The sequence below is a fragment of the Berghia stephanieae genome, chromosome 2 (genome assembly GCF_034508935.2).
Source record: "Berghia stephanieae isolate SIO BIC M18660-M18661 chromosome 2, UCSD_Bste_1.3, whole genome shotgun sequence".
Classification (NCBI taxonomy): Eukaryota; Metazoa; Mollusca; class Gastropoda; order Nudibranchia; family Aeolidiidae; genus Berghia; species Berghia stephanieae.
In genome coordinates this window covers 116,375,548-116,390,493 of record NC_088361.1, presented here as the reverse complement: position 1 = coordinate 116,390,493, position 14,946 = coordinate 116,375,548, and the positions used below count along the sequence as shown (strand labels likewise).

The following is a 14,946-nucleotide window of genomic DNA, read 5'->3' as shown; positions in this document are numbered from 1 at the left end:
TTCTCAGCAATCTGATTTTATTTACAATATAGCAACAAGATATTTAATCATTGTTGATTTTTTAAATGGTTGAATGTAAGGGTTCCAGAAAACTTTACATAATACCTTGAGATCAAGAAGTCGGGCTAATATGTAAAAAACAACAATTTTGATTTAATCTCTGGCCATCTCAAACTTTTCTTTTCAGGTCTCTTTGTTCTCATAGCAGTAAATAGGTAGCTAGCTAACTTAGATATGGTGGAAAGTACTATGCGATAGATAAAACTGTCTAAAGGTTAGCAAATAATTATGAAAATTTTGGAAGTTCCAACCTATGATATTATTTGCAGTCTAATCTAAATTCTCACCTGACTCACGCAATGGGCCTCATCAATTACAAATCTCACTAGCTGCTCTCTTCTGTACAAATTATCCAGGCAACTTAATAGCTTCTCACTTGCTGACAACTGGACAATTAACGAAATAAAAAAATCATAATTATAATCACACACAGGATTGGGCAAACATATGTGACATCTATAGTTATAATTATAGCAATACAAAGTGGTTCGAGATCAAGCTATGGTCAAAGATCTGGGCTCAGCGTGTTGATTACTATTAATTGAGCAAGTTAATCATAATTTATTTATTAATTTCGTATAGTTATTTATTCATAGCAGTGCATCAATCACAATTTTATTTTAGTGTATTGCTTTTCGCATTTTCCTGATTTTCATATGTCTGCTTTCTTGTATAACTTTAATCTCTGTTTGAATTTTATCAATGATATTCAATTTCTCCTGTAGAAATGAACATAATGAACTGATGTTTTAGTTTTTAGAATTTCATCAAAACTTGATGCAATATCCTTGATGTTATTACAAAAATGATGGGTTCTATCGTTTTTTGAGTCACCCAGCATTGAAACACAACATGTGTTAAGGGATAAATATGTTAACTTGTTTCAATGTCGTCATAGCTTAATATATATAATCACTCATATTAGTTATCTGCTATAATGGGAAACAAAAAATTTCTATCCATAGTGTAGTAAAAACGATGCAACCCGGAATCATTGAAGTAGAGGTTTTTATGGTGAAAACAAACAGTTGATATCAGGATAGAGTAAAATCAGACAACAACTGTAAAGCGTTAATAAAGAAAACGAAGTGAAATATTCGTCCCCTTATTGCTTGTTTAAGACTAAGACCTCTTGTAACAACAGGACAAGCCAAATATCGAAACAATGCATAAAATCAACGTTGTTTGGTATAATTCTTTAAATAAAACAAACCTTGGAAAGATTACTCTATAATCCTTCAATGGAATGATGAGCAAGAAAAAGCCTTGCTTATCTCTGTCACTAGCTGCCTTGTTATACAAAAATAAATATTATCGAGAATTAGACTAAAATCTACCTTTTCTGGAGTGACATAAACCATCTTGAAAGCAGGGCATCTCTGATATAGTCCAGAATATACTGCCTGCTGTTGTTGGTTATCTTTATCACTAGATAGATGGGCCACTGGGATCTGGAAGAACAATTTTAAATAATTTCACTCACTTTATAGTAAAAAAAAAATATTTTAAAAATCAAGTAAAAAATTAAATTAAAAGAAAAAGGAAGAAAAAGTAGGATGAGAAGAGAAAATTGAAGTTGAAGGAAAGATTTAAAAAATAAATAATAATGCGATACACACAGGAATTTACTGGATTCAAAGTCATTTATCCATATTTTCCACAAATTTTATAAATGCATCCTATGAAATTATAGCATTGGTTTCTTTTTTCTTTAAACCTTGACATGTTTGGTAAACTTACAGGGCCACAAGGCTCATGGAGTCAAAGTTAATCCTGTATTCTGTATTGTTAAATGGACAGTAGCAATTGCTAGCTAATATTTGGATAGCATGCTAGTCAATTGTAAATTACTTTCCACAGGGATGCAAATCAAATGCAAAAAAACTTTCCACCTAATCCTCTACTCAATCACTTCTCTGTTATGTAAAGTTATCAGAAAATTGAAAAAAAAAAAAAAAAAAAAGAAAGAAAAAAAGAAAAAGAAAAGAAAAGATAAAACAACTCATTACCAATGAAAATGGAAACGATAGATTAGGATCAAATAGAACAGTTTCATAAACATTGGCACATTTTTCAAAAACTTACATCAAGAGAGAGCAATCTCTGAGTCTGATCTTGGATGAGGGCTTTGAGAGGTGAAATAATGATGGAGACCCCCTGAGAAACCAAGGCAGGGAGTTGATAACACAAACTTTTGCCACCCCCTGAAGACAAAAGGAAATTAGAAAACTGGAAGAATTAGTTGTATATTACCATTATTTAAGCAGTTATATCAAGCAACATATAAAGAAATGTTGTATAGTCACGGTATCCTTCTATTCAATGTCTTTATGTTTGTTTTTAAGGGTTTTATGACGATTGTGACACATTTAGGTCATTTTGCCAATAAAATGGGATGGTCAAAATAACAATAATATTTACAATTAAAAGACAAGAGAAAAAGTAAGACAGTGCAGAATAGTCAAAATAAGGAGCAGATGTAGATTGCAGGAGCGCATCATCAGTATACTTGTTTGAGACCGCCTAGAAGTCTAGACATAAGCACACAACCCCATTAAGAGGAACACTCGATTGCCTACCGAGTCATGATATTCAAAAAAACACACAAAAAACAGTATATCATAGAGGGGTGATTTAAAAGAAACATAAATATTCCCCAAAACTTTAACAATACACTTCACTGTTTCCCTACCAAAAAAGGACTCCGACCAGGGACAGGACAAAACCAAATAATCTCATTCAAAGACAAATCATCAGGTTAGAAAACATAGGTGGATAGAAGAAAAAGCAAGTGACCTCCCTTACCACCATGGGAGGTCAAACGATCCCATACAATGTCTTTTAAGCTTAGAGAAATGTGTAACATACCGGTAATTTAAATTGAAAAAAGAAGTGCTTTTTCGACGGTATACATATGGATTGAAGATTAATTCAAACTTACCCGTTGGCATAAGTATAAAGCAGTCATTTCCCAAAAGTGCGGCATTGATAGCCTGGAGTTGATTAGGTCTGAATTCACTCAACCCAAACATCTGACGAAACATGGAAAATAGGACTGCGCTATGTGGAAATTTCATACCATCAAATTCAGATGAATTGCCATCATCACGATCAGTTGAACTGAATTTTGGGACATAACTGCCAACTGAAATACAAGCAAATTACATTTACACCAGATGAAACCAATAATAAATCTTATTATCTGTGCATAGTAATGAAGAAAAACTCCTATTTCAACTTCATTATTATTTCAATTTATCAACAATCTGTGAAAATGAAATCTTTTCAAATAAGCAAGATACTACTCAAAATATTACAGATTTGAAGCAAACAACTGATTTGATAAATAAACAGTACCTTGATCATTGACAGCAGATGAATCCACACTGCAAAGTAAGTCATCATCATCATCTGAAAGAATCAAAGTCTCAGGATTGATTTGACTCATATTCCCAGAAGATGTGGAAGAACCAATATTTACAATATCAAATCTATTGACATTATCACTTGTGGTAGATTTTTGTTTGGATGATGGCTCCTTTAAGCATGCATTGTCATCAAGAAACAGATCATCACCATCATCATATGCCATGGCTACTTCCAGTTCATCTTCAAAATCATTATCACTGTAGGCAACAGCATTAGCATCAGCAGTATTTTCAACATGGTAATCTTGTTGCGATATGACCACGGAATCTGCCTGACTTGAAATCATGTCCTGCCTGCTAAATGAAATTTGAGGAGAGTTGCCCTTTTTAAATGATTCTGAACTGACCGAATTTGTTAAAGGTCTAAAAGATGAACTTAAATTGATTGTAGTGTGAGTAGTTCTTTGCATTTGCCCACATATTAAGCTCTCGTTCAAGGTACTGTTGTTTACATTTTTATCAAGAAAACAGGAAGAGGAGTTTGACTTATTAGCCTGAAGAGGGGCATTTTTTGGAATTGATGAGGAGGGTGGTTGACTGGTAGTGGGACTGTCAAAAAAACTGTCTCCACAAGGAAAAGAAGATTGTGTTTTAACAGACAACCTTTTATCATGTTTCACATCTTCTCTTGCATGTAAATTTTTAGAATGTACATTTGTATTCGGGGTGAATGATGAGACGGGTGTTGAATGCCTGAATTGTGATGATGTTGACATTGGTGTGTTCAGTTTTGGACTTGTTGAGTGTGAAGGACGAGGTGCATTTTTCTCATTAAACTTGGAAATGACTCCTGCATCATTGATTTGCTTTCTGTGGATAAAGAAAAAAAGCAAATATTCATCTGTATTAATATCTTATACCTCCTTATTGCTTGTAGCTCTTAGTTTGCCTATAATGGTCAACGGTTCAGCAGCACTTTAAATTTTCAACAATTTCAGACAAGAATAAAATGCTGAGAGATGGATAAAATGGTAGCTTTTTTCCCCTCTACAATTCATCTTGTGGATTGGGAAAAGCAGTTCACTTCTTTAAAAACCAGTCCTTTATTTATTTATTTATTTATTTATGTGGAAGTGGAAAGAAAACTGATGGTTAGCCAATAGTTGGCTATATAATTTTCTCAGGACAAAAGATGTCTGCCTCAAATAATATGATTCACACAAGTTACCAATCAATTTGCTGGATGAAAGCATATGAAAGGCAACCGTATTTTTGAAAAGGGATGGGAATATCACACTTTGTCACAAAAGCAATTGTATATTTTTAGAGTAAGCAATGATAAGGGACACTTATGATAGTTAAATTATTGAAAACCATCATAATACATTGTCTTCAAAATTCCTTTTAATAATAATAATATTAATAATAATAAAACTTTATTGCATCCTAAAAAGCAATTTTTTGGTACAGACATGTTATAATTTACACAATAAGATAAAAAGATAATGGAAATATGATGTATATATAGACAAGGAGTGGTTCGACAACCAGAGCCGCGCATTATATGAATAATTTCACCACTGTAAAATAGTTAAAACTGTCACTATAAACTGAAAATTGAAAAGATTGCAAAACAAATAAATTAATAAATTAATATTTACATTATTTGGAAGTAAAAATCGAAATAAGTATATAAAATGATTATTGCTTTGTGTTATAAAGCCTAATACTGGACGGCAGAAAAGAGAGATTTTCTGTGTCTCTCTGTTTTTGTTGAAATAAGGAAAGAATGACCACTCCTTTCTGACATATATTTTACAATCTGACTTTGTGTATATTAGGGGCAGTGTGGCACAGCAGTACAGTCTTTGCTTTGTACCCGAAAGGTACCGAGTTCAATGACCCGCTGATGTGCTGTGTGGCCTTGAGCAAGTCACCTCATCCTAGCTCAATTTGCGGCGCTGCACTGCAGCTGATGCCTGGGTTATTCGTCTTCCCTTGGAATAGACCCTTGAGACAAATTTCCTCTTTGGGATGAATAAAGGGAATTTTACTTTTTAAAAATTATATATTTATTGCAGCTTTTAAAAGAAAAACAGGATATGTAACTATATTATAATTTATCACACTCAAATACAATGAATTTTTAGTTCTCCAAGGCATTATCAACTTAATATAAGTTATTAGATATGCAGCAGAGTAAGCAATGTGCTTTAAATTTTTTACCTTATGGTGAGTAGTTTCTGCAAGCGCTCATAATCAGATGACAAAAGATCCATGAGATCACATGTCCTAATCTTGCAGAATATGTCACACAGCTCATTGACAACAGAGAGTAGAATGTCCTTCAAAGCAACACATTCTTCTTCGGATAGCTAGAAAAAAAAGAAAACAAAATATCAGCCTTATAAAAACTCCTACAGCATTTAAATCTATTTGAAAAATAATGTTAAAACATATGTTAAATAAACATAAATATGTAAAAATTAAAATAATAGAAACAAATGTAAAGTTATTTATAAATGCTCAAAATAAATGGCATTTTGCAAAGCCTCATCATTTTATAATTCCACAATCTTGTCCCCTTAAATTTCATGTAATTAAAAAAAAAAAAATATTTGTTCTTTTACCATTTCATTTCTATTTTACAACTATTGATCTAAATTCACTACCATTACGACAAAAATGTAAAATTTATGACAATACAATCTTACAGGATACCCTGACAAGAAAGATAAATATTGCAGATCAAGAATTTGTTTATAACCCATACATCAAATGAAAGGTAAATATGAAAAGCAGTTGAAAAAGATATTCAAGTACCTGATAACTTATAGGAATTCTAAAAGGACTAAAATTCAGGCGATCATTAGACTATAACTAAAAGCATGTAGAAGGAATGAAATTGGCCTCACTCAGCTCTTTGATAGCCAGCCATTTTTAGGAGTAGATATCACTAAATTGTATCAATCAGACTATAAACGTTTAAGGTAACACATAGTTTTATGAGATGGTGGGTTATATCTGGTGGTGGATGTTGTGAGTATTTTCACTAAGCACAATGCATCAATAACAAAAAAAATATCAAAGTACACATGAAACATACGATTCTGACGAATTAATAATCCACTGATAATCTTGCTCTGTTTGTATCAGATTACGTTATGTGGATAAAAAGTTTTGAAAACGAACCCTGTAATATAAAGCATCAATTACTGCATTTCAATTTTTATCTTCACCCTAGGTTCAATAGACTAGTTTTAAGTGATTTAAATGGCTTAAATATCAGAGAACTGAAGCCATTTATGGACACTATCTGTTCTTGACAATACTAATGTTAGTGTTGCTGTGGTTGATACAATTCCAATGCTATGATGTTATGTAAATCCCTTGAAAGACAAAAGGTTTTCTATTAAAAAATATATTTTTATACTTGAATTTCCTTTAAAATCCCATCTAGTCTCCATAACAGGGTTGCCAATTTGGCGTTTTTAATATTAAATTCCAAAAACGGCATTAAAAAATTGGGTTTGGCATTATTTTCAAATCACTTAATTCCACCAATTTTATAGACAAATTAACATGTATTTCACAAAATATACTAAATTTTACTCCTAAACTGACAAGACGGAATGAAATTTTCATTAAATCAAGACACTAATTTGTGGCAGTGAAATATGAATATAAGATTTAATCTTTCATATGCATTGGTTCATGTCTTTGACCCGTTTTACTAAACATAGGGAGCCATAATCAGGCTCATCTGCATGAAGGTGGTTAGGATCACTCACAGTGGAAAAATCTCTTGACAATAATGGCTGGTTACATACATCTGGAACATCTGCTGAAAGCCTTGACTCTGAAAGAAAAAAGTCTTTTGCTTCATTAAAGTTATTACAAAATTCCTGATACTTCTTGTCTAGAGCAGTTTTAGAATCATACACGTAAAACTTACGTACTTACATAATTATTTTTTTTCCCCTTACAACCTTGGAAACTTTATAAATTCAGAATTTTACATGCACTACAAGTATATGATTAGCCTCGTCGAGTAATAATTCTGATGAGCAGCTAATAGTAAAACTTCAACCTTTACCAACTTTTGTTGAAAAACATTTTGCAATACCAGTACAACAAGCAATACAGTATCAAAAAATTGTAGATTAAAAAATGTTTTGGAATGACTGTAATATACAAACATGGTTGGTGTGTCCATGATTTGTGAAAATAATAAGTTCTTGTTTAAAGCCCTTTACAAAACAATTTGTTCAATTTAAAAATCGGCACACCTCCATTTCAATCAGTTGGCAACTAGACTGTATGGGTAAAAGTTATTTAAACTCTGAGATCACAAGGAAAATCATATCAGAAGTTAAATCTGCCACCTCTTTGGTGACTTAGTTACTATCAACCCCATTCTGAAAATTTCATCAAAACAGCTACAAATAAAATTTAAATAGTGATGATGATGATGATGATGTAAGATGAAACTGTGCACGTAAATGGTAACAATGGTATATTTTAAAACAGATGCTAAGCAAAAATTGTGAGTTTTATTGAAGTCTTGATATATTGGCAGAAAATCTGACGTAAAAGAGCGAGAGAACTCTAAAATTTTGAACCAAATTTGTAAAAAAAAATTTTTTTTAATTTTAAGGGAATATATAGAAATCATATGAGTATGAGCAATTAACTGAAATAAATTTTAAACAACATGTGTGAGTGATTTTGCACTCAAATCAAGCTGTTAATAGCAATCAAAGCACAGTTCTTTACATTTTAATGATGCTATTAAATATCAACAGCAACAGGGATCAATCCCCTTGCTTGTGAGTGCTTCATCACTGAGCTATCTGGGCCCCTGTAATGATTCATAAATTTCTATATTATTCTTACCTTCTACTGCAAGTTATCAGGAGAAAACAAAGCAATATTCAAACAACTCACTTTTTATACTCGACAGTCTCATAGCGGGAGAGCGACGTGAAGTAATATGCTGTATATTACTATCCTTGTGTGTTTTCATGTCTTCCAGGTTATCAGGTGGAGATAAAAGCTTCCTTTTTCGATTGGCATTAACAATCAGACTACCATCTCTCTCGTCATTGTCCTGGGAAGTTGCCTGGTAACAAAAGTAAATAAAAGAAAGATTTTTTTTAAATTGTTGATAACGCTGGTCAGGAGTTTACTATTTGTTCTCATAATGCTCTATTCCAATTTAATACCAAGGCTGACAGGATACACAAGGTAACCTTACAAACATTTAAGTATCATCCTTCAAATGGACATATCCAAGCAATTGTTTTTTACTTTTAGTATGTTCAAATGTGAGTTAAATCTGCCCCGATGACCTATGACTCACCCTTGTACAAAAAGAAAAATGAATTGAATAATTAATAAGTTTAAGTATCATATTTTCTTTATCCCCAAAACCTGCTCAAAATTGAATTTCCTTCTAATGACATAAAGAAACTAATAGAAGTGGAATCTTATGTGCGAATAGAAAATCAAAGGGAAGGGATGAATTGGCATTACATTTTCATTGTATTTATGCATCTAGGTGACTGACTCCTTTGGTATGAAGTGGATAGGTAACATGAAATGATTCACATGTTAATTAAGAATGAATGTTTCTGGATTCTATGTCTCCTCAAAATATAAGAAATTCACAGCCTATAATAATTAACACTAAGAATACTGGTGTTAATAAAAACACGACAGAGGTCTGTGACAGGCCTGATTTTCAATGTGTTGCTGACCTTGTCTGGGGTGTCTGGAATGACAGTGGGATTCTTGTTCACATTCAGCCTAGGAGAAAACGTTGGGGACTTTCTCTGGTGACAAAAATATGAGAATGTAATATAGCTATAATAACAAGAGCCATTGGACATTGCTCATTTCGTGGAATAACCAACTTCTGGATCTGGAGGTATATCATGTTGTGGAAATGTACCTGAATTCACTTGATAAAGATGGTTGGGATGATAAAAAACAGTCATATAGTTATATTTTGGGTGTCTCCACATACTATCATATTGTTCGACAAGCTACTCCACTAAGGGATTGTTCTGACATGCAAAAAAGACCTTGTTCAATCTGCATACCTCAGATATTTTTTTTACGTATGGTCTCCTTGCCTACCCAATAGTAAAATATATTCAAGCTCCATGGGCCTGATGGCTCTAAAGTACTTTTTTATTACATTTTACTGAGTCAATGTAAAAGTATTCAATATGAAAACTAAAATTATGTTTTTCTACTAGGCTATATCCATATTGATTTCTTCCACAATTTAACGCCACGTGTGCCTCACAAAATGGCTTAGCAGTACGGTGTCTCATCTTTTTTTTTTTAAATCAAGCAATGTTATTCGTGGTCAGTGGCCAGATGAGTGATAGTTTAAATTCATTTTCAAAATGTGACATTTCTCTTCATCAATACCAAATTCATTTATGGGCTCTATAACCCCAATGAAGAGAATGGGACAACAATGTACTCATACAAATCAGTAACTGAATAATTACTAAAGTGTACTACAACCAAAGTATGCTTGTCTTCTCAAAAGGTAAGGACAATTTAAAAAACAAAAAAAAATTTTTAAATGTTAACTCAATAACATATTAAAACCAAGAAAAATTATTGCTCATACTATACTAAAAAAACTGCATTTGAATCTTACCTCATCTGGGTAGCTTGAAGCCTTTTTAATGCCCATTTCAGATTCAGCTTGAGACTGCCCTGTACAAATTTCATTTGTTAATGAGAAAAAAATCTTTGAAATATACGTCAAAGATAAAGAGTGTGGACAGCTTCATTACTAAAATATGCCTTCTTGCTATTCCAAACTTACCTTTCATGATTGTTAACTCATAGACAAATATTCATTTGAAAATAACGGGGTGGAAAAATATCACCTAGAAGCCAAATCATGTTTTCATTCTAAATTTTGCAATTGATATTTGCATCATGCTGCTCACTTGTGATATCAGCCTTCCTCAACATCAACATCTTATACCAAGAAATATATCCTTGGATGGCCAATTTAAAAAAATTATTTTTAAAAAAAACAGAACGGTGACAGAAAAACTGCAGTCAATTATCACCTGATTAAAAAAATTTGGAGCAACCTGACTTTCACCCTTTTAAATTAAGAAATAAAAAGTTTTAAAAATTCAAGTCCTATTCCTGAAAGAATGTAGATCAATCTAACATCCAGCATCATCAAGTATCATGCATATTTTTCAAGTAAGCAATACAGAGGGTTAATAATCTTACTCAATGATGCTGAAAGGGTGCTCAAACCTTTTTCCCTATGTTTACTATGCAATACCCCTACCCACTGAGGGACTTGCCCCAATATAACATGGAATGATTGAAGCCTCCATCACTGAGCTCTTTGTTGTTTTTCTTAAACGGACAGAGATATGTATAGTCCTCACTACATTCTGGTAGAACTTGTGAGAATTTTACCTAACTGTACACCACCATTAGATCATAATTTAAAAAGCTTTAAAATAGATGTGTTTTTGTCTATTTTGGAAACAGGTTCATCAGTAGGTGGCTACAATCCGACATAATAATAAAAGTCTGATAAAAAAATAAAAAAATCTAAATTTGGCCTCTATTGTCGGATAATTTATCAGTAGATTCATTTTTTTATCAGTAAAAGTAGCATCTTTGACTTACATTAATGTTTCCTTAATGTTAATTTTCCACTGACCTTGGTCCCATGCTGCATCCAGAAATTCAAAATCATCATCATCATCGATTTCAAATAAATCTGGTGCAGTCTTTGGTATATCAACTTTAGGTGGGGTAGCTGCTGTGCTTGGCCTAGTTATAGGTTGGGTTTAAAAAAAAAAAGAAAAGTAAAATCCTGTTTATTTTCTCTAATCTAATAAGTAGAGTAGAAAAAAAAAAGTTCAATGCAACCTAAACAACAAAGAAGAGGGTAGGAATGAGAGAATTGGGCAGTGGTGGGAATATGAGAGAAAAGTACAAGACATTAAATATTGTTTGTTTGTTTGTTTTCATGGGTATTAGTGCGCCTGTAACAACTTCAATGCAGGTAAAAAGAAAGCTGATGGGATGGTTTAAAGATAACAGCTACAAGCATCCAAGAGAGAATAAGACAGACCAACAAGTCTAATTTAATATGGGATCAAAAGTATGATCCAACAGCAATCCATTTATGCAACCAGTTTGAGATCTTAAAGTCTCATTCTGATACAAGGACAGGATCCCAACAAACAGGAATATATATTTTTTTAAACATTACTGTATATATAATGTTAATGAAATAATGAGATGTTTTATTAGGGTATAAAATCTCTTACACAAAAAATAATTTTAAAAAATTATAAAAATTAAAAAGGCACCTCTGACAAAGCCTAAGCACAATGCCTTCATTGTAGAAAAAGAATATATTAATTAGGTCACTTAAAATAGACAAATGATATAGGAGATAGCAGCCAGCAAAAGTAGACTGGAATAGACACCGCTTTGCCCTGGAGGCTGTTCCCTTCCCCAAAGAGGATTTCCACCCATTACATCATGGCAATTAGTTGGGTTTGGAAAACATCTCAAAGTAACACACAAGATCTCACCTGTGAGGAAGTACAGCTGCCACTGCAACCTTTTTCTTTGCAAAGGACATAATGCTTGTCTGTATACCGCTCTGTCAAAAAATAATATACATGAGGTACGTGTATGTGTGTGTGTGTGTGTGTGTTACAATACATTAATATGAGGCTATGAACAAATATAATAAATTTTGACAAATTCACATAAGCTCACCACTTTAATTCATATATTTCCCCCTGCAAGACGCATGGAACTACTAAATACCATTTTTCTTACAGTAAAAAGTCACCAGTTAAGAACCCCCTGTTTTTAAATATTTTTCTACCCCTCTCCATAAATATTACAGGCAATAATATCAATATACACAATCAATTTGTGACATCAGATTATCAAGTGTTAAACTTAACGAAAATTGGGGTTTTTAAAAAATGAAGTATCATTAAAATATTTTTTAAATGTCTTCTAAGTGGGGTAAAATGAAAAAATAAAATTGTTTGAGGGGTAGAATAAAAATTTCATGCACTCTATGCGTTTTGGAACCCCATCTTTGCGCACTCGCAAGCTCATGCAGCAATTGGGAACAAATCTGGAGTTTTTCTGGGTTTTTTTAAAGTGTAGAAATTTTATAACAGCACTCTTATACTCTACCAAAGTCATTTTATGAAACAGCCAGGTACTTATTCACAACCAAATGTATGTTTGTAAAGTGCCTTGCTCTTATATAAACTATAAATTGCCAGGGCCAGAGATTTATATCCATTGTCACTCATCCAACCACTGACTATGCTCAACATAGTTGAGACACCTTACAGATGAGCCACGGATACCACAATCAAACTAACACGTCTATTAAAATGATGAAGTTAGATACATAAAAAAGAACATACCCTGGAGCTTTCACAGACATCAACTTGGGAGGGCAAATCATTTTTTTGTTTTGTTGAAGCAATGATGTCATTCGTCAGCTGTTTAGTTGACTCTGTCTTTGAAGGACCCGACAAATTACTTGAAGGAAAAGTCACCAGTTTACTTCCGCTGGTTTGAACCAATGGAGGAGGGGGAAGTGGGGAATTTGTACTCAGGGCACCAGGGCGAAGCTTCTTGAAAGTGAATCTTGATAGCAGAAATTGAAATCAAACTAATGATTAAAATATCATGAAGACATACCTCAGTTGGTACCAAAATAAAAAAAATAAATGTAATATTAATAAAAATAATAATAAAAATAAATAATAACAATAACAATGACAGTATTAATAGGTTATTAGACGATAGCACCACAGGGTGGGCGAGGGGAATAAATAGATATATTAAAATTGTATAATAATAATAAGTTGAATAAATAATCGTGATTGATTAAAACCAATAAACATATAGGGCCTATTAAAAAAATAGAATTATGTCACAACATTTCTTGATTTCTAATGATCAAATCATATAATCTTTGTTATAAAGGTACGTTTTAAAGTGTTTTATAAAAAGAATATTTTGAATCTAAAAGTCCAAAGTCAAGCTGTTCCAAATTTGAGACCCTGCAAATTTAAAAGATCATTCACCATATGTTTTTAGCCCCACTTTGGATTTTTTAAATGATACTGACTTAGACGATCGTAAATTGCGCCCAGGTGAATAAAAGTTAAGATGATCTTAAAGGTGGGATGCCGTTTCATTATTTTCTTTAAGAGATAATTTGGTGGCAATTGCATGCTATTTTATAATTTATATGTGCCTCAACAGGCAACTCATGAGATTCATGAGTCGTTGTCTGGTTTGTACTGTAGTTCTAGTAACAATGCAATGTTTTCAATGCACTGTAATTTAGAAATTTGTTTCGCTGGTAGGCCTACCAAAAGAGAATTACAATAATCTAGATGAGAAAGTATAAATGCGGAAATGATTTTCTTTGCTGCAGACAAGGATAGATAAGGTCTTATGATCCCGAGTTTTCTAATTTTTATAAAAAGAGACTGACATACTTTATTTATTTTAAAATCCATACTAAGAGTTTGATCAAAATAAATTCCAATTGTTTTTGTTGTACTGAACTACAGATGAATCCATTGTCATTGGGGGGAGATTGATAGATTTAATTTTATGAGGTGTAGCGCATGACATTAATTCTGTCTTTTCGTGCTGACATTTTCTATACAGGTTTGAATATTATGGGCGCAGATTGGTACAGTTGTGTGTCATTGGCATAAACAATTATCTAAATTGTTCTTAAAGACACTGAATATTCAAATTTTTTCCAGCATCATTTTCCAAAGAATTTAAAAAACAAATGGAATTTAAAATGCCAAGCGGGTATCCATGATGCCTCCTTTCCAAAACTATTTTCTGTTTATTGTAGTTCTATCCATATAAAATATAAAATGATCTATTTTTGAGCCATTTGAAAATGATCCGCTTTAATCGGTCCTGATCCGCTTTAATCGGTCCTGTCACCACAGAGGGAACCTTCGGCCTTGTGTCACTTCTTGGGCTAAATACTTTACCAACACCGGTTGGGAATAGGCAAATTTTATTATTCCCAACACCAGTTGGGAATACGCACAGCCAAAAAAAAAGTGAAGCCATTAAAAAAATTTCAGTCTCAAATTCCAAAAAGCCAAAGTCCTCTTAAAGGCCCTTCATGGACTGACAATGATACAAACTGAGCGCCTTATATCCCAAACAAAAGAAAACAGCACCCATACCAGGTCCAGCAGTCACGAGTTAATGCTTATCTCAACTCGTTTTTTCCAAGCACCATCCAAATATGGAATTCTCTGCCCGAAAATATTTAAAAAATTAATGGCCAAATTCAAATTGACAGATAAATTTAAAAAGCCTAGGCACGTCCATTTGTTCCTACCACACTCACGATTATCTTTGATGCTCATAGTTGTGACTTAATGACAAGATAAGAAGAAGACTACAGTAATTTAGTAGTCGT

At 32.7% G+C, this 14,946-nt stretch overlaps 1 protein-coding gene across 1 annotated transcript in view; it reads right to left on the bottom strand.

Moving 5' to 3' along the window:
• The window catches only part of LOC144966338 (uncharacterized), a 31,433-nt gene that overhangs the window by 15,680 nt on the left and 807 nt on the right, over window positions 1-14,946 (bottom strand). Inside the window, exons 3-15 of the mRNA XM_078902657.1 lie at window positions 12,899-13,124; window positions 12,035-12,105; window positions 11,149-11,261; window positions 10,108-10,166; window positions 9,188-9,262; window positions 8,376-8,550; window positions 7,220-7,287; window positions 5,655-5,803; window positions 3,418-4,298; window positions 3,002-3,205; window positions 2,146-2,264; window positions 1,398-1,511; window positions 348-446 (exon numbers count right to left, since the gene is read on the bottom strand). Of these exons, the coding sequence (XP_078758783.1) occupies window positions 348-446; window positions 1,398-1,511; window positions 2,146-2,264; window positions 3,002-3,205; window positions 3,418-4,298; window positions 5,655-5,803; window positions 7,220-7,287; window positions 8,376-8,550; window positions 9,188-9,262; window positions 10,108-10,166; window positions 11,149-11,261; window positions 12,035-12,105; window positions 12,899-13,124 (2,353 nt within the window). The remainder of the gene's footprint in view (window positions 1-347; window positions 447-1,397; window positions 1,512-2,145; window positions 2,265-3,001; window positions 3,206-3,417; window positions 4,299-5,654; window positions 5,804-7,219; window positions 7,288-8,375; window positions 8,551-9,187; window positions 9,263-10,107; window positions 10,167-11,148; window positions 11,262-12,034; window positions 12,106-12,898; window positions 13,125-14,946) is intronic.